The 23,689-nt window shown below is 55.1% G+C and overlaps 5 protein-coding genes across 5 annotated transcripts; 2 read left to right on the plus strand and 3 right to left on the minus strand.

Annotated features, from left to right (window-relative positions):
* Positions 1 to 380: 380 nt before the first annotated feature.
* Positions 381 to 4,070, plus strand: GCG54_00014867 (uncharacterized protein; the record flags this gene model as incomplete). Its single annotated transcript, XM_045414688.1, has 2 exons — positions 381 to 398; positions 687 to 4,070. 2 exons carry the CDS (start codon positions 381 to 383, stop codon positions 4,068 to 4,070), a joined length of 3,402 nt encoding a protein of 1,133 aa, XP_045260810.1.
* Positions 4,071 to 5,962: 1,892 nt separating this feature from the next.
* GCG54_00014868 (uncharacterized protein) lies at positions 5,963 to 13,141 on the minus strand (the record flags this gene model as incomplete). Its single annotated transcript, XM_045414689.1, has 4 exons — positions 5,963 to 12,186; positions 12,234 to 12,321; positions 12,379 to 12,937; positions 13,095 to 13,141. The coding sequence occupies 4 exons, from the start codon at positions 13,139 to 13,141 to the stop codon at positions 5,963 to 5,965; spliced, it is 6,918 nt and encodes a 2,305-aa protein (XP_045260811.1).
* A 2,988-nt stretch (positions 13,142 to 16,129) lies between these two features.
* On the plus strand, positions 16,130 to 16,990 carry GCG54_00014869 (uncharacterized protein; the record flags this gene model as incomplete). The annotated part of the gene is made up of 2 exons (XM_045414690.1): positions 16,130 to 16,196; positions 16,248 to 16,990. 2 exons carry the CDS (start codon positions 16,130 to 16,132, stop codon positions 16,988 to 16,990), a joined length of 810 nt encoding a protein of 269 aa, XP_045260812.1.
* Positions 16,991 to 17,233: 243 nt separating this feature from the next.
* GCG54_00014870 (uncharacterized protein) lies at positions 17,234 to 19,072 on the minus strand (the record flags this gene model as incomplete). Its single annotated transcript, XM_045414691.1, has 3 exons — positions 17,234 to 17,638; positions 17,689 to 17,992; positions 18,045 to 19,072. 3 exons carry the CDS (start codon positions 19,070 to 19,072, stop codon positions 17,234 to 17,236), a joined length of 1,737 nt encoding a protein of 578 aa, XP_045260813.1.
* A 948-nt stretch (positions 19,073 to 20,020) lies between these two features.
* On the minus strand, positions 20,021 to 21,448 carry GCG54_00014871 (L-galactonate dehydratase; the record flags this gene model as incomplete). Its single annotated transcript, XM_045414692.1, has 2 exons — positions 20,021 to 21,217; positions 21,293 to 21,448. 2 exons carry the CDS (start codon positions 21,446 to 21,448, stop codon positions 20,021 to 20,023), a joined length of 1,353 nt encoding a protein of 450 aa, XP_045260814.1.
* Positions 21,449 to 23,689: the final 2,241 nt, after the last annotated feature.

Consider the following 23,689-nt stretch of genomic DNA (forward strand, 5'->3'; position numbering starts at 1 on the left):
CTTGTTCTCGTCACCTACCTACGTGCGCCCTCACTCTCACTCGCCCTCTCTCAACCTCTATCGGCCTGCATTTTGCTTGTCTCACGTCAACTCTTTCTCGCTGTTTTGCACCCTTTCTCCCGCTTCGCCTTTGTCTTTCTCACCCGCCAACGTCGCGACCGCCGCTCGCCCCCCCCTCCTCCTCCCCCCCCAAGAATCGAATCCACAACACCAAGACCCGGCGCTCATTCCTCACCAACCCCAACCCGAGAGATTGGCCCATATGTCTTGACGATGCTTACCACGTCCCTCGAGAGCACCTTCGACTCCTCCGCCCGCATGCCCGTCTCCGGCCTTGCTCCTTGGTTCTCCCAGTAGTAGATTGACAACGTACTGCAAATATGCAGACCGTTCCCAGTGTAAGTTGCCTGCTTGCCGTACCGTCTCAGTCCACCCTCCCAGTGTCCTTCCTATATCCCGCATGCCGTATCCCGTATCCTATATCCGTACAGGCATCCCCCCAACTCTTGCCTCGACGCTACACTGCGATATTTCCCTCTCAATCCGACACACGACCAGTCTACGGGGGCTTCCTCATTTCCCACAGCCCGTCATCCCCATCACCGTCCCCTCACAAGACTCCCCTGACTTTCTGTTCGCCTGCCTATTCTCAATCCGTCCCGCTGACTCGACGCGCCCATCGTTAGCTCGTAGGCACTGGCACTGCGGTTGCTGGAGCGGCACTCGGTCTGGTTTTTGCTCATCCAGATGATACGAGTTCCACCCAGCCTTTTTCCACATACAGGAGGAAACAAGCCTCAGACCAAGACATTCCTCCGAATCAACCATTGAGCAGCGCCGCCCCTGTCTCATCTCGTCCCGGCACCAGTTCTCTCGCCCAGCCGCCGGCACCAGACGAACGCTTCGGCACTCTTTCCCCCAACTTCTCCTTCGCCTCTAAACCGAACGAAACCTCGTCGCGTCCCAGTCGCCCGCTGAGCCAGCACTTCAACTTTCCGCCCTCGTTCCTGCATAGCAGAAGGGCCTCTCTTGTGCAGGGCGACCCAGCTTCGCCTACCCTGGCCGAGGACTCGAGAGAATCCGTTTCGTCCAACGGCTCGTGGATGAGGCGACTGTCTCTGCGACCATTGTCACAGCACGGAAGCATTCGGTCAAGCCTTGGTTTTGACAACCAGTCGGTTGCCTTCTCAAACACCTCGGCCGCTCCGATTCTCTCTCCTACCGGTTCGATTCCCTCGCAGCTGCCACCCAATAAACTCGTCAAGCGGCCGCCCTCAGCGCACCAAAATGGTCCTGTAATGCGCCGTCGCTCGCGGACGCACCTTCCCAGCCTTCGCCGCCCCGCGACAAGCCACCAGAGATCCGCTACTCTGCACCAGATTCACCACGACGTTCACGTTGTTGAGCCCATAGCCGAACCCAAGTTCTCCTTCGATCAATACAACTTTCCCGACCCAGAAGCCACCCCACGACCACCCAAGGAAGGCAACAAAGACGAGACGTCGCCCAAGGCCGAAACAAAAGCATCAGCCAAGTGGACGTCTTTTTTTCACTCTCGCAGGGCCAATGTTATTTCGCGAAGCACTCCCGATCGCTTAATTGACCGCAGCCCCAGCACCAGATCGTCAACGACGACTCAACGCATCTTGGTACCCGGCGAAGACGCGCATAATATATATTTAATCCGTGGTGCTATGCTCGGCGACGCTGCTGTCCCTCAATCGTCTAACGAGACGCCGACAACTGACGAAGTGACGAGGGACATTGAAGATTTGAAAGACGAAGCCACTACGCAGAAAGAGACCTCAAAGGAAAACGAAAACGAAAACGATCAAGATACCCCTTCGACGCCAGGAGACACGCCGACGAAGCGCACGCGGCGGTCCATGATGCATTTCACCTCACCGAACTGGGTGCAGCGGGCGGGTAGCATTCGGCGTTCAAAGCGCGGGGAATCAAAAGGTGGGAACAAGCGGCATGTGTCTGCACCTGCGACGACAACCCCTGGTCACACCCAAGACGACCTCGACCTCGCTGCGCCTGCTGCAGACAACACCTCCCCGGCGCAAAACAATCAGCCAGCCACCGACTCGGACCCCGCAACCGCCACTCACCTCCAGCCGCGCAGTCGCAACACTTCGTCGCCCTTGCCGCCTCTTTCGCGTCTTTCTAGTTTCAACGTCGACGTGTCCCGACTTGGCTCATCGGGAGGCCCCGTGCCTTCGCCGCGTTCTACTCAGCCGTCCGGTAGTTCTCAGAGCTCCGCGGCTCTCGCTGCTTACTATCGCAGCGCTGGAACCGATCGAAGCTCGACCATGAACAGTTCCGATCTGGAGGCGAGAGACTTCATCTTAGGCGACGATGACGACACAGATTTCAAGAGTGACACAATGTTTGACTCTCTGCGCACAGCAGCGTCTGCCATCAACCGCTTGGAGACTCCGACAGAATCCATGTTCGACGAATCTCCACCAGGAACTGCCGTCGCCACCAAAACCAAGCGATTATCTATCCAGGAAATTCTAGGCCATTCCTGGGATGTTGATGACAGGATCATGGAGGAGGATGAGAGCATCCCGACGCCAGTTCGTGTCAATCACGAACCCAGAATACGCCCGGATTCAGATGTCATGGTGCCGCGCTACAGTATCGAGCGCCCATCCAACGAATATTCCCTCGGGAGCAAGGATTTTGGTCGTCTGTCACTAGAGGATGATTTCGATGATGACTGGGCTCGCGACGAGGATGAGATGGCATACAGTAATCAGCTATCCCCTCCAAGCTCCATGAACTCGCGCGGCGTCAGCCCTAATTTGCGCATGGCTCTCGCTAGCATTAGCGGCAACGGCAATGTTGACACCGGAAATGACGTTAGCGAGAGGCCCCGGAGCAACATCTTCGACTGGAGTGAACCAAACAACGACAAAGCCGACAATGGCAGCTCATTCCGCCCGAAAACTGCCTACGGCAAAGGTCTCGATATCAGAGGTGGCCGTACGGCCATCCGGAAAGGACCCACTGCGATGCATGTTCGCAGTCAAAGTGTACCCGTTGTTCACGACGCTGCCGAGACAGCCTCGATAGCATCTCAAAAGTTCGGAACCTGGGGCCTGGGCACGAAGACCGTCAGCGAAGACTGGGACGATGACTTTGAATTTGGCGGCAACGAGTCAGAGGATAAAGACACCGACAGCGCATTCGGTATGGTGGTGCCCGCCTCTATCCAGGCGTCTCAACCGAGTCTGAAGCAGCATTCCGGTCACATCCGGGAGTTCTCTCTGCTTGTCAATGATCTTAAGCGTCTATGTCGCCATGGCAAAGACTTGGACATGCTCGGCGGTCTCAACGCTGGTCTCTGGGAAGAAGCTGAGGGTATCATCGCCCTGGCATCTCCCGATGAGGATGAGCTGGAGGGGATGGATGTCGACTCATCGTCCGTGATGAGTGAGCGATTCATGGAAGGATTCGATGCCGCATCACCCGCTCCTATCGAAAAAGAAGACCCATTTGACGAAGTCCACGAGATCAACGTTTCCAAGACTGCCGTTATTCGCGAACGACCCGCCGGCCGTCGCCGCTCTGTTTTCTCTCCTGATGACGACATATTTGGCGGGAACAGCCCGGCTCCCGATGACCTCCCTCCCCCCCGTCCGAAAACGCCCGAGAACAACATCAACATGGGAGGACACGATGTCACGGACATCGTTAGATCCGTGCTTGATGCCATGCAGCAACGGACTGCTGCAGAGCCAGCCCGCGATGATAAGCTTCACTTCGGCACGAACAGCCTGAAAGCTCTCGTCAAGCGGGCTGGTGATCTGCGGGACACCCTATCAGAAGTTGTGCGCCGCGCAGATCAGTTGACCTCCAGCCCTGCGCGAACGCCTCGGCAACATAGTGACAGTCCGGCTTTCACCAGGGTGTTTACCCCGGAGCACACACCGTCCCCATCGAGCCCGCCCAAGAAGCTCCCTCACAGTCGGAGCACAAACTCGGTTCTCAGCCGGGGATCTGTTGATGCATCGCCATCAAGTGGTCTGCAACGCATGCAGATGATGACTGTCAGCTGAGGTTACATACTATCAGATGTCAACCAATGACATCGAACCTCTGGATGAAGTGACATGATCCTCATCCGTCCAAGGCTACATATAAAAGCTCTGTACATGTACGAATATTGTCGATTTTTCTTGTCTGCATAGCGACGGCTAGGGGTTTCTTCGGTTCTTGGTCTTTTCTATTTTTCCTGTTCATCGCTGCGACATACAACATAAAGAAGACTCGGCCACCCTTATCCATTCGACCGACAGGTACGGATTTCGCGCCGACCCGCAACTTGGCAAAGCCACTCATGGTCCAGCAAATAATTTGCCTCAGGCTCAACCCGTTGAAGGCTAGAGTTGACGTCCTCCAACACTTTTATTTTCCTTGCCCACGAACACATCTCTGACGACGACGTTAATCATGTGCGATCTCGCCAGGCGAATCCGAAGCTTCGGGGCGTGTACCCCAGAGGAGGATAACTGCCACCTGGTGCTGACATGGAGGAATGACACGACGGTCATGTGAAGAAGGCAAGGGAATGAAGCGGAGTGGTCGAGTGGAAACGGGCAAACGCAAAGTGCGCGAGCCTCGCAGAAAACCGCATCGCCATTTGACAGAGGCTTTCATCCTCTCCGAGCCCTTTCCCTATATTGAGACGTTCTGGCTCTGGCATTGTACAATGGGTAGACAAGCAGGAAAATCAACAAAAAAGAGATACTTTGGCTGTTGGTTGGTCTGCTACATTTTCTTCAATTCCTTCCTATCCTGCTGAGCACATAGTGGACGGAGATGACCTTGCCTGCCTCCTCTGTTTCATGGCGGCAAGCCTTTCTCTTTTTGAGACATTTCTTGGGCGTGTCAGGCCCTCGAGTCGGATAACGTTCTGTTTCTTTGGCACTCATGAAGAAAGATTGCACCCCTACGCACGAAGACGCGTCTCTGCCAGGACGGAGGAACATCTCTAGATCGCGTCAAAAGCCGAAAAGACGTTAGGTGGGGGGTTACGGTCAAAAATTAATACAATGGTTTTACGGAAAAGGAATGGGATACGTACGGGATTGGTTTCTTAAAAAAAAGGTTGGACTGGACGAACTGAATAGTAGAAGGGAAGGTTTGCTAGCGGGTAGGGTTTACACATAGGTAGCTTCTCCATAAATGCATTATCGGCCTTCAGGTTTTGACACCAAGCGACTTCACCTGCCCAATGGATCTCTCCATCTCTCTCATCACGGTCTAAGTCACGTCTGCAGCCGAGAATAATTGTCACGTTAAATAGTACGCCGTGCAGTGCACTTAAAGACCGGAACCTTCTAGCAGTTGTCTTGCCAGTCGGGCTGACGCAGATGAACATTCTGAATTTTTATTCCTAGTGATACATGAGATGAAGCATTCCTCGTTTCCCGCCCGATCGGACTGAGAAAAAAAACCAAAAAAAACCCGAGGAAAGTGAGATGAAGAGATTGGATAGGCTCCGAGAAGCCACATTAGGGGGTACGATACGGTGTTCTCGTTTCCTGCGACTGGTGGGGGAGACACCACCAGCACGAGTTGCCGGATGATACGCGCGATACAATCTGTATAGAAGGCAGGGGGTATATCCAGGAGTAGGAGCCTGAAGCCTGAAGAGCAGAGACGAGATATTTGGAAAATGAAAGACAAGGGAAAACACACACATGTTTCGTGTGCGTATGGTATGTATGAGTGCAGTTCAATCCGACAAATCAATCGCTGTTATTTTTTCTTCGGATCCTTTTTTGATCTTCGTACATCATCACGCTGAAACCATGGACCACCTGTTCACTTTTCCTCTTTCCCAATATCCACATCCCAAGATAGCAGTAGTAGATATCCAGCAGAAGATCGCCCCTCCGTGCGCCGAGTTGTTTGTGTGTGCGTTGGTTCAGTAGCGGAAAGCAACCTAGGAGGCGGGCTTGGACGGGACACCCGCGATCCAGTTGTGGCCACCGCCGAGGGGCACGACGCGCTGAAGCTCCTCGCCATAGAAGCGGTTCCACATGGAGTGGCCCACGAAACTCACAGCATCGGGGGTAGCCCGTGTCTGGGTACGCTTAAGTCGCAGGTAACGGGACTCAGAATCCTCGGGGGTCAGTGGCGCGGCATCGTAGGCGTGCAGCGCCGGCTTCGTGGGAGCAATCCACATGATGCCGTTGTCTTTGGGAACGATGACCTTTGGAGCCGACCACATGGGAACGATGGGTGTTGTAGGCGCGGACTGCGTCCACATGGAGTGGCCCTCGAAGTTGACGAGGCCGGTGGCGCGGGTCTGGGTCTTGGTTCGCTTGAGACGCAACTCGCGAGATTCGGAGTCCTCGGGCGTCAGGGGAGTAACGTCGAAAGAGTGACGGAAAGGCTTCGCGGGCAGAGTCCACATTTTTCTGTTTTCCTCCGGAGTTGTCACCTCGGTCGCGGACCACAGAGATGGGGAATTTGTGCTCATGGGCAAGGGAGACGGCGTAGGCTCGGACTCGGGCTCCGGGTCATACTCAGACTCGGTATCGGCCTCTTGCGCAGGCTGTACGTACTGCGTCGGTTGGAGGAAGATCTCGGGCTCGGCTCGCTGCTCGAATTGCGGCTCGGCGGGCTGCTCATATTGCTCCTCGTACTGTGTCTCATACTGAGGCTCGAACTGTTGCTGCTGGTAGTATTGCTGCTGCTGATACATCTGTTGCTCGAGCAGTCTCTGATTGTATTGCTGCTGCTCGAAAAGACGTTGCTCGTACTGCTGTTGCTCGTACAAGCGTCGCTCATACTCCTGCTGCTCGAACTGTTGTTGCTCGTATGCCTGCTGCTCGAGTTGTTGCTGCTCGTAGTACGGCTGCTGCTCAAATTCAGGCTGCTCGGCATACGGTTGTTGTTCAAAGTTGAACTGCTCAACGAATCGAGGCTGCTCGACCTCTTGCTCGAAGGACGCTTCGACAGGGTGGGCGGATGCAGTGATAGCCTCATTCAAAGCTTCCTGCCACTGCGCAGGGCTAGCCTCGTTACGGGTGAGTGTAGCCGGGGTCGCAGAGGCAGAGATGGCCTCGTTCAGAGCGTCAACCCATTCGGCAGGGCTAGCAACGGTTCGGACAAGAGGAGCCGAAGTTGACGTTTCTCCGATAGCCTCGTTCAGTGCAGCTTCCCAGTCCGCGGGGCTAGCTTCAGTACGGCGAAGTAGTTCCTGGGGCTTGTCGGATTCGTTCTCCCACCAGGTGGGTTTCTTCACAGGCACCTCCGGGAGCGGTTCGAAGTCGGACACGGCTTCCGTTACAACTGACCGCGTTGAAGCGGTGTCCAGGCTGGGTGTTGATCGGCCAGATGAGCCGGCATTAGAAGGTGAGCTGGGCTTTGCTGAAGCGACGGAGATCCAATCGTGTTCAAGAGGCTTGGTGGGGGAGGCCACCCAAAGGCTGGTGGAAGTGAGGGAAAGAAGAGCTTCAAAGCTCACACGTGCCGCCGAAGACATGCTTACACCAATGGGCGAGGCAGAAGTAGTCTTGAAAGTTGTGCGCTTTTGACCGGCGTCGAAGAGTCCCTCGTATACCACCTCGACAATGGCGGCGGGGGCAAGCCAGAGAGACTTCGCTGGTGTCCGTGGCGATGTCCAGAGGCTGTTTGAGGTGAGAGTAGGGAGTGCCTCAACAGTAGCGCGAGCGGTCGAGGACATGGTCAGGCCAACGGGAGACGCAGAAGTTGTCCTGAAGGTGATGCGCTTGTAGTCAACGTTGAAGAGACCCGTGGCATCTGTCTCGGCGATTGTAGGAGAAGGGGCCCATAAGCTCTCCATGATCTGAGGCTTGCCCACCGGCATCGCCATTGTCTTGAGCTGCGGTCGAGTCCAGAGGGTGCCGCTGTTCGATGTATCGACGAGCTTCAGAGGAGCGATCCAGAGTTTGGTGCTGTGGATGATTGCAGGTTCAAGGAGCTGAGTCTGGACACGAGGAGGAGCGTTCATCGTATCCATATACGCTGTCCAAGTTCGTGCGTCAGGCTGCGGCAGCCCTGGTGGGAGACGGACACTAACGAAACGCTTTGGCTTCCCGGTCCAAAGCAGGGACGACGTCTTGGGCGACGGCCGCACTTCTTCGGCAGCGACAGTAATAACCATGGAGTCATGCTTGGTATCGTCTTCGTCATTGGCCGCCTTCTCGTCCTCGGAGGGATACTCAGAGGAACCCTGGGAAACGTACTCATCCTCAACGAGAGAGTCGGGACGGTAGTATTGCGGCTGGGGAAGCAGGCTGTTCTTGGAGGGAACTTGGTCCGACTGCAATAGACTGGCAATCTCCCACAGCGTGGTCTCATCGAAACCGTCGTCACTCTCATCATCCTCGTCAATGTCCGACACCTCATCGTCGCCCTCCTCTTCCTCATCGTAGTCGTCGAAGAACGAGGAAGAGTATTCCTGAGCCTGGAGCTGTTGCGCGCGAGCCTCCAGAGCCGCGCGGACTGCTGATCCTCCGGTGGACATGGTACCAGGCATGGCCATGAACATTTGGCGGGGTCGCGGTTGGACAGTCGCAGTATCTGACTTCTCGCCCCAAGGGAACTGGAAGATGCCAAGAGTGCCGCGCTTGTCTGGAAGCGGCTCGGGGTTCTCAAGAATATCAGGAAGGGCGGTGATGCGCTTGCTCCGTCTTGGGGGTCGCTGTGTGAGGGGACGAGCCTGGGTCTTGGGAGGCTCAGCAACAAACGAAGCTCGCCAGAGGGACTTGGTGAAAGAGTTGCGCAACTTTTTAGCAGCAGTGTGATCCGACTGCCACAATTGGAAGCTCTCGATAACTAGAGGCTCGGAGGTCTTGCGCGCGACAGGACGGACTGAGAGTCCAGGAAGCACGATGGCGGCTTGTCCGCTTTGAGTGGGCTCGCTCGTAACATCGCGGGTCGGGGCCCAGAGCAGCGCTGGTTCGCGCTCAGAAGATAGCGGCGAGACGGGTGCCCAAAGATGTCCCTCAGGTGCAGCTCGCTCCTTCGGCATGAGCGTCGCGAGAATCTGAGCGTCGACGCCCTCGGACTCGGACTCGTCGGTGTCCGGTGGGGTAGGACTACCCAACTGCGCACTTACACGCGCCTTTGAGACAGACAAGAAATTGAGATTCCGCTTGGCCAATAGTTCGGTCGCATTCTCCATATACTCCATCTGCGCGTCGTTGAGTCGCCGTTGCCAGAGGCTAGTGCGATTGTCGTTGGAGGAGCTGGATGAGGCGGCGCTTCTGAGGTCTTCGTACGACGACTTGTTCAGGCTACCTCCGCTCTGCATCCGAGCGCGACGCGATGCGCGTCGATCTGCCGCAATATTGGAGTGCATGGAAGAATCCCTCGAATGGACACTGACATTCGACGGCTCTTGCTGCGAGTTGCGAACAGAAGTCGTCCCGTTCGTGGAGAAGGAATCGCGGCCAAGGCCATGCTGCATCTCGTGCCACTGGTTTTCTTGCTGACCCATTTCAGCTTCGAGAGACTCGAGGAGGCGGATTCTTTGTCCCTGGCTCTCATAAGAGTCCCTGCTGGGTTCCTCGAGCTTCTTGAGTTGCGCCTGGATCATCTCGTAGGCTTGTTGCGGAGACTCCAGCGGAGACGGCTCTGCCACCTGCAGCACCACAGCATTCATCCTCCTAGAAGGCGACTTGAGCTGCAGTGGTGTTGGCGGTGGCATCCGACGTGAGTTAACCTTCTCCTTGCGCTCCGAGAACGTCACGCACTCGTCGCCAATGCGACGGTGCCAACGGGCGCCCCGATTGGCGACACTCACGTCAGGGAGATCAGCTGGTCCGTCCTGCATAGAAGGTACGAAGTCTCTCTCGTGCTCAACAGAAGCGTCCAACATAATGTCAATAACCTCCTTGCCGTCACCGTGGCTAATCATGGATACGTCGCGCGGTTGAATCCAGGTGGGTTTAGGCATGTGCGTGACGTCTTGAAGATTCACAGCAGCGACAGGCGAATGGATTGATCCCCAGTTTGTCGTCGTGATCTCGTCGTGGGTCCTCGCTTCGCTGAATTCCGAGAGACTTGGGTTTCGAGTAGGAAGGACCGGAGACGATTGGCGCTTGTTTCCGTCGTACGATTTGCCCTGGGCGCGTTCGTGAACGGGCAGGTCGGGAATCCACGAATCGCGGTCTTCGGCAAAGCCTCTTCCAGTGACAATCGAAGTGTCGACACTGAACTTAGACGTGTTACGAGGGTAGTTCAAGGGATGCTGAGGCTCGTCAATATCAAGGATACTCTGTGTGCGCACTGAAGTCTTGGTGGAGATGTCCGACGACATCTTTGATTGAACACGGCTGCTGTCTGTATCCCATCCTCCTTTGTCCTCGACCACAGCGCTGCTTTCAGTCTGGTAAACTGCGGGCAAAACAGGCATCTCAGGAACCGATTCCCTGGGCTTGGAACCAGCGTCAGAGCTGCTGGGCGGTCTGGGAAAGAAGAGGTCCATCTTCTCATCAAACGTCATGCTCTTCGTGTCATTAGGCAGCGGCCGAATGGGATTGCCGGCACTCTTGGGTGGGGGCGGGAGAGGAGGCAATTGAGTAGGGCTTCCAGGATTTGACAGCAGGATTGACTTTCTGCTGATGATGGAGCCTCCGGACTTGCTCCGTTTATGGTTGGGAGTATCTTCCGCGGGAAACACCGAGCGATCCTTACCCTGTTGCCTTGGAATTGGACGAGGTCGATGAACAACAGAGCCGGATGACTTCAGCGCTGAACCAGGGGACTGCAGCCCAAGAGGAGTCTTGGCGGCTTGGTTGACCGCACCCTGAATGATGTTCTGCACTGCTGTCGGGTCATTATACTGAATGTTATTCACGAACATGACTGTCTGTTCGTTTGGCACCGTTGCTTCCTTGGGAAGAGGTCGCATCGTCATCGCTCTGGGGTTAGATGGCAAACCCGTCGTGGTTGGTCGTCGTTGTAGACCTGGCCCGCTAGAGCCGTCCTGGTTCTGGTTCTGGTTCTGGTTCTTGGGCGACAACGGCTTGCTCCTGGATGGTCGGATCGTGGGATCAACAGAAGACTGGATGGGCCATGTTGATGGGAGGTCCTTCTTTGGTGATGTCAGGCGAGCAGCGCTCTTTGGGGGAGGAGGCGGCACCAGCGCCGTTGGTGGAGACATAGCTCGGACGGCGGTGGATGTTGATTTCTGGCTGGCGGTCCTGTCGATCGTTTTTTGACCAACTGACCTATCAATGGTTTTTTGACTGCCAGATCTCTCCATCGTCTCAAAGGGACTGAGGGGACGTTCCGGCCGGGGCGGACGAGGTGGAGAAACGGAGTTTACGGGAGCTGCCGACTTAGGCGGCGTGACCGGCCTAGTTTCTTCCTTAGGTGGAAGAGCCTCCGGCATTTGACGAGGCGATCTCCGCCTCAGTTCCTCGACTCCTGGAGAGAGCTGAGCGGATGAGGTTGTCGCTGGAGGATTCGACATCAAACCAGCAGACTTGAGGGGCTGAGGCGCGGCTGGGGGCGATGTCGGGCCAACCTCCTTACGCTTCATGCTCTGGGCTCGCTTGAGGGCCTCCTCTGGCGTGATCGCTGGTGGTTGAGGGGCGGGGCGTTGTGCAATCAAGCTCGGCGATCTTTGCATGGTTGCCATGTCGTTGTCCCTTTTCTCCCGGTCATTTTGTGCGGCAGTTGCCAGGTCGATGGTTGCGATCTTGTTGAGAGGGTTGCGCTCGCCGCTCTCCTGAAGAATCGGATTGGAGATGGCGTTCTTGATGCTTGCGCCAGGCCCTCCCCGATCGAAGATGCTTCTCTTGTACTGCGGCTTCGGTGCGTTTTCCAACCTTCTGCCTTCTCGGACAGGGGCCGTCTGCGCACGTATGGGAGGGAAGAGTTGACCCTGGACAGGAACCCCTCCAACACCGATAGCAGCTTGGCCAGGTACGGAGCCGGCAATGATGGGCAAAGAACCACCAGCACCAGCCTGAATATCGGGACGCGGCGCTTCTCTAGATTGTCCGAAGGTGGTGACGGTGGTGATGGTACCGGCCTTGAGATCTTCGTACCGGGTTGGCGGGTAGTCGGAATCGGACGTGCCAAGGTCTCTGCTAGAGCTAATGTTACGCGGTGACTGCGCGTCAGGGTGCGTAATCTGCTGGGGGCGGGGAGGAAGAAGAGAATCAGAAAACCCGGTGATGATTCCTGGGGAAGTCAGCTGAGGAACGGAGGTCGTCGATAAGTTCACTCACCAACTAGGAGCGAAAGAGCAGTCGCGGGCAGGGCGGTTCTGAAGATCAGCTCGATAGACTCTACTCCTAACAGCATAGGAATGCTTCCCTGTTACCATGACATCAGTCATCTGCGTTTAATGATCTCAACCGAAGCTTTACTCACTGCAGTCCACGCAGCATGTCCACCCATGATCCACAGTACGGCCTTTTTACCCTGAGCACCATCCTGACCGCTTTTGGCCTCCGCGATGAGACCGAGAGAGCTCGCTCTGAAGGCGAGCATACCGATGATGAGAAAGTCCGTGACCATGATGACAACACCGATAGGCAAAACGTCGGTCTTGGACACACAGACGGTGGCAATCTGTGGTTTCTGAAAGCCGACGAACACAGCACCCAGCACAAAACGGGTTCCAATGACGGCCTGGGGGATGATGGCGCCCGTCGGCACTTTGGCGTTTGAATTGATGGCCCATAGCAGGTATTGGTCGATGGCGAAACGGGCCAACTGATCGAAAATGGTAGTAAATATTACGGCGACTTGGCACCCGGAGATCGCGGTCGGATCGATAGTAAGGGCGGCGAAGTCGATTTGAGCCCACAGGGCTGCGGAAGCAAGGAATGTGATGAGGACCAGCCTCAGGCCGTCCCGAAAGATCTTTGAGCCATGGCCCTTTGCGAAAAGAAAGACGGCGGCGGATGCGGCGTTGAGAACGATGCCACTATTCACTGCGGGTTAGCCTCTGTTCGTTATCCCGAGTCCTCCCATTCCATGATGTCCTCTCTCTTTCTATCCCCTCAAGGGTCATTCACGACGTCCCATCCCCCCCCCCATCATATACATCCATCTTCAAGTTTGCGGAGAGGCGGGCGACTGACAAGGTGAGGGCGGCAACGAGGGCCTGGACAATTCCTGGAATGAACATTTCGTTTGTCGTCGGCGCCGCGGGCCGGCCGGGATAGAATCGAAAACCCAGTCAATGGGAAAATGTAAGAAGTAAGATCTAAGAAAGAAAGCGAATCATCATGGAAGTGCTGTCGAATTACGGTAGCAGCCTATGATTGAGAAGAAGAGAACATGACCAGCTACGCCCCACGAGGTGGCAGATAGATGGTATGAAGGAAATTGAGATGGAGTCCAGCGCACAATGTTCTCAGTTGGCGGCCGTTCTCTCAAGTTGTCGGGGACGCAGAGAGTGGAGTTTGAACGGAGGACACAGACGAAGAGGGAAGGAAACTACAGTAGCCGACAGACGACAGCTGGGGTGTGTGTGCAGGCTGTGCGAAGGAGGGAGGCAGGGAGGCTCGCTCGAGGGCGTCTGTGTGTGTGTCTGTGTATGGGTTGCCGCGCTGGTCCCGTACCGACACCTTGAATGGAGAACCTAGAAGAGACGACGTATCATGGGCAAGGGACGGGCAATTCGAGAGACCGCAGTGGCAGGCCACTTTTCTCAGAAAAGACAGCCAGATGTTACCCTACCGGGGTGTGTAAGCCAGTCCGACGCGACGAAGCAGAGAGGAGGAGCACGCGGTGAGCAGGAAGCGAGAACAGAGCCAGGGACAACCAAGGCGATAGAGACAAGAGAGGGGCGAATTGGGCAAAGTGGTAAAGATGCTGAAAAAAAAGGACAAGAGGGTCTCAAACCGGCCTTGGGCAGGGTGCTGTGTGAGATCTCTCGATGCGTCGTTCATGCCGGTAGTGGTCAGGGGGTGCGATTGGATTGTCTGCAAGGCTGACAGGGGTCGCAACCTTGTTTATCCACCAGGACGCCGTGGCGTGCGTCGACTCTGTTTCAGCATCGAAACCCACGATGTTCGGAGTGGAGGGGTCGAGGACCGGCCAGAGGTCGGTGTCGGGAGATGGGCCCTTTTTTTCGTCTATTTTCCTCTCCTACGTCTTTTCTGTTGGGTGGGTATGTATTCCTTGGGTTTTGCTATTCTTTTTGGACGCTATTAGGTTGGGGGCCGTCGGAACACACAGAAGGTCAGACTTTGCGTAAAGAGAGCTTGGGGCTATTGCAGTGTATCCGTAGCAGCTGGCGGTTGCTCGACCATGTTCTGCTCTCAGGGAAACCGCCTTGACGCAGCTAGAGTCGGCCAATAATTGCCAACGAAGGTGCTGGAGCACGAATAGCCAAGTCAACCTGGCCAGAGAGATCCTCGGTCTGAGGGAGTGACATGTGTTTGCATCATGCAGAGGTGGCCAGCCCGCCCGAGGTGTGACAGGATAAGCAGAAGGTCACAAGGAAGAAGCTGGTAGAGTCAGGGGAAATATGCAGCAGCTTGGGCAAAGGGCTGAGGTGTTGAGTCTGGAAGATGGGCGCAACGGAAAGATTTTAGCAGCCCGGTCATAGAAGAAGCATTTCCGAAAAGAGCGCTGTCCCTGAGATTTGTCAGGGGTTTCGGTGTTCTTGGCATCTCGGTAGCGGATCTCCCTGGCGAGGGTTCCCTTGCCGCATGCTCTGCCACAGCACGAGGGGCGGCGGCGGTTACTGACGTGCTGCCGCTGCTGCTGCCGCTGCCGCTGCCGCTGCTGTTTACTGCGTACCTACCTTAGGTACCTTAGGTGCCTCGCTCACTGTGCACGAGAACAAGAACGGGCACCTCAGACATTGCAGCCATTGGATGCATACAGCAGAGGCACGCACGATCCGCCTACTAAGCTGTCCTGCCTCCCGTCCACGTCCCCGTCCCGACGGGCAGCCCAGAGACTCCCGAATACTATTCAGCCTACCTGCCTTACGAATACCTCACCGAACAAGCTTTGGCCGCCGGGTTGGCTCTACGTTTCGGCTGCTACCAAATCCGAACGGAACCTGGGAACATGATTGGTGTCTCTACTTTGTCCAACTTCCATCTTCCATCTTCCATCACTGCCACCTAAACCTCCAAAAGCACATCAACTTCTGTCTGGCTAGCAAGGTATCCGTAATAGTATTCATCCATCATTGACCTAGCAGACTACGGCAAGGCTTGACCGCCGAAATGGTGGGCTTGGAAGTGCTTCCGGGGCTTATGAGCCGTCAGACGATTCTTCACCCAAATTCCCAATGATATCTAAGCCGTCTGAATGCTGCCCTGTCGTTTGGGGATGAACTCGATCGGCGTCGTCATTACCCCGCCCATAGATAGCGGCGATTTAGACTTTGTCACCGGCAGTGCGTCAAGGTTTTCACTCAGTTCTCTCTCCATCACTTACTTATACTTTCCCAGTCTCCCCGTCTGGGCAGTCTAAGGCGTCGCCCGGGTCCGACTTTCTTTCTGAAGCCTCTGCTGGCTCTCGGCTGCGAGAGTCGAGCTCACGGAACCACGAACTCCAGACAATGAGTCACTTCCATGGTTTGCTAAATGAGTCCAATGCATCCCGTGAATGTTAACGCTTCCTACGCTTGGAGGCGCAGGGGATGTGCAGAAAGCCGTGCAATTTCGCATTCCAGCAAAAGTGACAGCCGTTTGCGTCCCCGTTATCAAGCGGCAATTCCGCCTCCGCTTCAATTGACCAAATGCACGGGTCGTAATCTGAGCATCCAAAGAAGGATGAACGGCTGGCCACCGTAATTAGGGGTTTCCTGGATGGACCTACTGCATTCGGTTTGGCGTTATGTCGTACAGCTTTCCTTCCATCCCCATCGGCTTACTCCGCATGCCTGGCTCTTCGGCGCCGGGCCCGAACACGGTTGATCGGCAGGCTCACCGGCATTGTTTCCAATGGGTCAACAACATGGCGTAAAGGGCGTAAGTTGATATACAGCCTTATCGCGCGGGCGCTCGAAGGAGCCCTGGTATCATATGGTGCTGCTGTCTTCGCTACACGACGTGTACAAGCTGAACATATAATAAACACGCAATGAAACCCGTTCTTCGATGGGGGTCTCAGACCTTGCCACATCTCTGTAATTAACAATATATCTGCCATGCCGCGCACCGAACTTGAGTATCCGAAGAAGCCTTTTGGCACTGTCAAGCGTTACAGCCCGCGAGGTGAGACCCCATCTGCTTTGGTGGTTTAGTCATCAACTCATTGCTTCCCAGCTTCATACGCACTTTCCACGATCCACAGCATCATAAACACCAGCCCCATATTGCACGTCTCTTTCAATGATATCAGCAGTCCCTTCCCCAGCATCCTACCAATGCTTGGGCAAATGGGGTCTTACGCTCGACCGTCGGCCGACGAAGGCGACGTCCTCGACCTTTATCTTCATGGCTACGTCTCCTCGCGAATGATGAATATGTCCCGTGGTAGTGGCCCATCAGACGGCATGCCCGTCTGCGTTGCTGCCAGCCACCTCGATGGTCTCGTCATGGCCTTGACTCCCAACTCTCACAGCTACAACTACCGTTCCTCTGTGCTCTTTGGCCATGCTAAAATGGTGGAAGATCTGGCCGAACGGCTGTACGCCATGGAACTCATTACCAACGGCGTTATCCCCGGATCTTGGTCCAACACAAGAGTGCCCCCAAACAAGGCCGAGCTGTCATCTACCAGTGTGCTCAAAGTCGCCATCGAGACCGGAAGTGCCAAGGTAAGGTTCGGACCGCCTGGAGACGAGAAACATGACAGAGATGACGCAGAGGTCGTCAACAAAGTCTGGACTGGCGTCGTGCCTGTGTATAGAACAATGGGTGAGCCTGTGTCTGGGCCCTATAATGTTGTAGACCCTCCGCTGCACATCACCGACTTTATCAAAAGTGTCAATGAAGAGTCGCGAGAATTTGCTGAATCAGCGGCAGCCCGTGTTCCGGTCAATAGAGGCGGGCCCGGAGAAGCATGAGACACTGAAGGGTAGACGAGAATGCGCGAATTACAAGCGCCACCGGGCTATCGAGAAGGGGAGCAGACAATCAGTTTAGTTGAAATATTCAAAGAACCGTGACTTCCGTATGAGTGAACCTTTGTACTTTCTCCCGCAATTTTCCCCGACACAGACATATGTACAGCTTCCAGGGTGTTTACAATCTACATTATCCGTGAATATAGCAATCTTGTCAGTGTACTCAAACCGACACTGCCGTGATCACCAGTTCTCCCAGATAAACGCGGGCAACACGACACGCATGACCTCCCAGTGCCCCAGGGCGCTCTTTTCATGCCACTTGGTCAGTTGTTCAGTGGCGTTGTTTCTCAGCAAACCGAAGTCGCCATCCAGGAAATGCTTGGGCAAGACCTCATGGCGGGGTTGCAGGAAGACTTGACGACTGCGGCTGGCGAGGAAATCTTCCTCGGTGGGCTTTCTGAAGAACAGCTTGCCGCTAGTCTTCTTGCAGAAGATGACCATATTGGTGAAGTCCTGGCCTTGCTCCTGAATTTTCTTCTTGCTGGGGTGTTCCGATTCCCGGAAAATGCGGCACGACGGGAAAACCTCCCTGATGGTGTCGACGACAAGCTTGGGCGCCGGATGCAGGAAGTCTCCGGCATAGTTCTGCGTGGGTTTAGAAACGCGGGCCATCATGCACTAGCAGAGAAACTTACGATTGCAATAACACCGTCAGGCTTCAAAAGGGAGTTCAGGCCTTGCAAGAACTCGAGGGTGAACAACGGGACAGGCTCGGCTCCTCCAGTGAAGACGTCGTGGACGATGTAGTCGTATCGGGCACTAGGGTCGTCGACGAGCTTTGCAGTGTAGCTCACAGCATCCGCAATGACGGGAGTGTGGTTGGAAGACAGGTCAAAGTACTTGGAGGCAAACTCGTGAACAACCGGATCGATCTCAACAATTGTGGTATCAATGCCATGGGCAATCAGAGCGCCGGGAGTTGTACCGATACCAAGGCCGCTATCTCTCGGTCAACTTCAAATGGGGTTGGCTCTGGCGGATAGCGACTTACATGTTGAGAGCCTTAGCCTCGTTATCAGGCACGGGATTCTTGGTCTTGACGAGGCGGACAGCCTCGAGCATGACGAAAACGCCGTAGATGGGCTCAGCAAGGATACGCCCTTTGTGTCTGACCCATTCACCGCCTAGCAGCGAGTGATCACATCTCAACACCCGATAGCCGTCCTTGATACTCTCGAGTACTGAAACATATCCGGTGATGGATTCTTTACGGTCCAAGAGAAACCAGTCGTCTGCCAGTAAGGTGCTGTTAAGCGAGGCAGCTGCCATGGGAGTTAGGGCATGGGTGTTGAGCACAGCGGTGTGTAGGACAGTCGGAATAGCAAACAAGAGAAGCTTTGAGGGAGCGTAGATGGAGTATGCAGCCGCAAGCAACGCCTCCAGGCCAATGCGGGTCTGAAAAAACGATTTGCCGATATACGCCTGCAAGTAGTCTCCCGACAATTTCTCCATAAACTTGAAGAGTCCCCATGATCCAAGGCCGGGGCCTGCGTCGGCCAGAAACTTGGGTAGCTTCGACAGGTCTGCCTTCTCCAGTTCAGTCGCCACACAACTAACAGATACCAAGATCAGAGGAAACAGGGTGACAGCCTCAGTGGCCAAAGGGCCCCAATGCGCCGTGAGAGTCGCGCTGGTTTTGTACAGGTAAAACTGGATTGTCGGAACCATGAGAGCAATGACAGGTAGCAGTTTCGCCGTCTTGAAAGGCAATGTGCGATTCAGAAGTACGTTACCCGACCAGCCAAAGAAACACGCCACCATGACGAGCTTCGCATGGTATATCGACGACGGAATGGAGCCGTAGACGGGAGAAAGCGCCAGCTGAGAGACATTGCTGTAAATAGCCGCCAATGTGAGAAGGATGGTGGTCTTGATGTATGTGGAAGCCTGCTCCTTGAAGAATTTGCCCTTGGTCTCACCCTTGGCCTTGGCTGCTAATGTCTTGAGCTCCTTCTCGAACCGCTCTGGCGTGAAAGCGTCGGAGTCGTCGGCGACGGAGACTTTAGGTTTCGGTGGCATTTTGTGCGAGGATCGGTGATGCCGTCTGAAAACGAGCAAGGAAGGGAGAAGGTGAGTTGAGGTTAACGTGAAGATGCGGTCGGATCGAATCCGAAAGTACAGATTTGAAATCGGAAGTGGAGGAGGATGAGCGTCCGGGGTCAAGCTTCTTTGGAGCTCAGCTCAGGGACAGGAGCAACCTTCAGCGGGGATTCAGTGGATAATCAGCGCGCAAGAGCAGCAATAGCAAAGAGAGAGAGGGAAAATAAAAGGAGATTTTTTTTGGCATCCAACAGCCCGCTGTTACAGCTCTCTGCTTCTCCGACTCGAGCTAAGACTTCGAAAGGTCCAGGCCGTGTTTTGACATGCGGCATGCGCTGTGGGCAGAAGGGGTTGTCTGTTGCTATCCTCCTGCGTTTTGAAACGTCTCCTCAGCCCATCCTTTCATTCACAGCAGTTTCTTTTATGCGCCACACCGTTCCTCCATGTGTGGCTTGACATCACGATGTATGGCGGTGCAGTCCAGCAAGGACAAAAAAAAAAAGGAGGCCAGGGTCATTTAAGGACACAAAGGCCCTGCTCATTATTTCGTTATCGTTGCGGGATAGTGAGCTTCTTCGCTCATGCTATACAAGATGCCATCGTTGCCTTGCGGAATGGCTCCTTTAGCCAAACCCCCTTTTTGTAATATCTTCCTAAAAAAAATAAAAACAAGGATAGAAATCGCTTATTTGGGATGGTCACAAGGCATGATTTGTGCCATGCAGGATGCCATCGTTGCCCTGCGGAATGGCTCTCTTCGCCAAACCCCTTTCTCAATGCCACGGTAGTGCATCTGCCTTACCTGATGCACATGGACAGCCAAAGTCTTTCCTTGAGCTATGCAGGATGCCATCGTTGCCCTGCGGACAAGTATTCGCCAACTTGACCCCTTGAATTCGACGCCTTATGTGCCAAGACCTTGATGAATTAAATCTTCTCACCCTCGAGGATAGGCCTAGCCTCGTCACTGGTCCACCAGCTGACGCCAGACTGACCAGGGTAGCTGAATTTGTCCATGCTGTCTGCCTTCATTTCGACACTATAGCCAGGCTCCAAGGGGGTCTGGTAGTATCCGTCCTTGATGACGGAAGGATGGAGGAAGTGCTCGTGGAGGTGGTCGACATACTCAAGAACGGAGAGCTTGCCACTGACGACAACGTAATCGATGGTGCTCAGGTGCTGGGTGTACTCTGGAAGGCCGACACCGCCGGAATGAGGGACGATGGGGACGTTGAACTTCTTGGCCATCAACAAGACCGCGAGGACCTCGTTGACGCCACCCATGCGGCAGGCATCAATCTGGCAGATGTCAATGGCACCAGACATGAGGAGCTGCTTGAAGATAACGCGGTTCTGACACATCTCGCCGGTGGCAACACCGATGCCGTAGGGCTTGAGGGCCTCACGGATGGCCTTGTGGCCGAGGATGTCATCGGGAGACGTGGGCTCCTCGATGAACCACGGCTTGAACTCTTTGAGCTGCTTCATGTACTCAATGGCCTCAGGCACAGACCAGACCTGGTTGGCGTCGACCATGAGGATGTTGCCGCTGTCGTAGCCAATGACCTCACGAGCAATGCTCAGACGTCTCTTGTCTTGTTCGACACTGCTGCCGACCTTGAGCTTGAAGTGGCGGTAACCCTTGCCGAGGGTCTCCTGCAACAGGCCCTTCATCTTGTCCTCTCCGTAACCAAGCCATCCGGCACTGGTGGTGTAAGCCGGAACGGCGCGGCTGTTCTCGGCATCCTTGATGCGCTGAGCCTTTGTTGGCTCCTGCTCCTTGAGGAGCTGGATGGCCTCCTCGGGTGTGATGGCGTCGGTGATGTATCGGAAGTCAATGCAGCTGACGAACTCCTCCGGGGTCATGTCCGCGACGATGCGCCAGACCGGCTTGCCCAGCACCTTGGCCCAGAGATCCCAGATGGCGTTCACTACGGAGCCAAGGGCGAGGTGAATAACGCCTTTCTCAGGACCAATCCATCTCAGCTGGCTGTCATTCACGAGGTATCTCCAGGTCTGGCCCCAGTTGGATACCAGCTCGGACAGCTTCTTGCCCTTGATACGCTCAACCAGATAGTCAATGGCTTTGCACACAATGTCGTTGCCTCGTCCGATAGTAAAGGTCTGCAGAGAAGTTCTTGTTAGCGGTTGCGTCCCTCAACTCCAACTGTGAAATTCGGGGGGATGATTCTGACGTACCATTCCGTGGCCAGAGAATTTGGAGTCGGTCTCAAGAATGCAGTAAGCGGCCGAGTAGTCACCAGCGGCGTTCATGGCATCAGAGCCGGTCTTGTCGAGAGATGTGGGAAAGCGCACATCGCGCGTGGTCCAGCCTGTGATGGTAATTTCGGTCATGATGGCGGCTTAGAGCTGAGATGGGAGAGGATGAAGGAGGGGAGCTGATGAGGAACAACAGAGCAAGCGATCAAGCCCTGAGGCAATGGGAGAGAGAAATCTCGAGTTATATAGTGTCTACGAAGCAATTTCCTCCACCTAGCCAACCGGTGACCAGCAGGGACCACGACACTTTACCCCAAGTCTGGAATTGGGTCGTATGGGCTGGAGGGAGAGAGGTGGAGGGGCAGGCGGCGGCGGAGGGGTCGTGGAGAACGGTGCGTGGGGTCTGTTTGGTGGGGCTTCTGGCCGCAGATACCTGTGAACCCCGGCCTGAAGGCCGCCTGCCAGCGCGGGGGCAGCGCCAGAGCGAACCGGCCCTGGCTCTCCCAGCTGTGGCTGCCTCTGATTGGTGGAACAATTCTTCCGTCCCCTCCCCAGCCCCGCGCTTGTTCGGCATCCTCTGCACGGAGATGCGTCGGGTGTCGATGGCTGACCAGTTTGCGGGAAAATATTTCGTCTTCTAGGTAAGGTAAGTAGGAATGTAGTTTGGCTTGATTTTGTGCTTCCAAGTAAGGTAGACTTGGCATCAGTCCATCTGCACGATCAAGGACCACAACAGCCGTGAGAGCCTCAGAGACAACGTGGTTTGCCGTGCGCATGTTAATCTCCGACGTCCCCTCTGATGGGCTAGCCGAGCATCTCCAGTGGCTCTCCAACATTCGAGCACGCGACCTGCCAAAATCACGTTGAAGCCAACCTAATGCCAAATGGCGGGTTGAGCTGCTAGCACATCGCAATAACGGCAACGCCCGCCATGGGAAACCAGAGTCCTGGCACTCGCATCGGCATCCCATGGTGCTAAGGAAGGCCAAGAAGACCAAGAAGAAGTCTATGCTCAAGGTTGAGCTGTCAATCGAGCCATCTTCTACACGACTCCAAAGGCTGCTGGGCAGGCCGAACATGGGAGGCCGTGCAAACAGGCGGGCGAACGGCAGACCTCGAAACCTTGTCTTGGAGATAGCGATTCGTTCAAGTCTAGGCCGCGAGGGCAAGAGCGTGTGCCGGAAGAAGCTCCGATTGTTTGCCCTTCTTGGTGCACAACTACCATGCTGTACATTGTAGAGCCAGTGGCGCTGGCTTCGGTGACGGTGTCGGAGCGGAGCAATGACTCGGCGAAGACGGAATCTAAGACGGAACCTAAGACGGAAACTTCACAGAGAAGACGGAGAAGGCGAGGGAGGGTCTTGATGACATCAGCCAATCGAGTGTGTTCCGACCTTCACCAGTGAGGCCGCAGATCGACCTGATGCCGGTTCCGGGGAGACACTGTGCAGCTCCGACAGATTCCTACGCAAGACTCTTAATGTTTCCCGTCCATTATCCTTTCTTCACCCAACCTAGGTAGCCGTCAGAAGTCTGTGATGCTGTTTGCTCTGCAACACTGATCGGCCAGCCGCCTTGCATCTTGTTTCTCGTCTGGTCCCAACTCCATCCATCATCTTGCAGAGACTTCGAGCTAGGTCGTCCTGTCTTTTCTTTGGGCGAGTGCGAACTCTGTCTACCAAGGAGATCCAGTGATACCCTTGTCCGCGATCGGGGTCTTCACCCCTCCACCAGACGAGCTGCTTCCCTGCAAACCTTGGCGACAAGTGAGCCTCGAACGCACTTTTTGCTCTGTTTCCCCCCGCGTCACTTCTGCAAGTGGGCGAAAATGACGTGGGGACAAGGATGCATCCACCATGTCTCGGCTGCTTATCCATGCTTCTAGACCACCATATCGATGGCCTGCCGATACTCGCGAAGGCAGTGCGAGCTTCTTCGCCTTGCCTGCGGCCTCCCTGCTTGTCATCATATCCCTGCAGCAGGTCGAGTCGAGCCACCTGTTATGCGTTGTCCGCCAAAGATGCATCGCCCACACTCGGTTTCCTAGGTTGACTGATGTGAGCACTCGAGCTTAGCCTCTCTTCTCGTCAAATCTTGTTTTGCGCTTTCTTACCTGGATATCCACACAACTCCATCATTATACATGCATGTCCTGTCATCCGTACGCGCGGATACCTGCACTGCTGAGCCTTCGTTCGTCTTCGCTTTCCTGCTGTCCACCACCTATATCCATCCTTCCTTCGCCTCCATACCGACATGTGCATGGGACATGCTTTCTCACACACCACTCACATACGTCGGCGAACGTCATTTGCCTTTTGGACAGACTCATGACTTTTTCAGCTATGAACTGATTTCTGCATCCATCCACGAGCT

Source organism: Colletotrichum gloeosporioides (genome assembly GCF_011800055.1).
Source record: "Colletotrichum gloeosporioides strain Lc1 chromosome Unknown consensus_66, whole genome shotgun sequence".
NCBI classification, from domain to species: Eukaryota; Fungi; Ascomycota; class Sordariomycetes; order Glomerellales; family Glomerellaceae; genus Colletotrichum; species Colletotrichum gloeosporioides.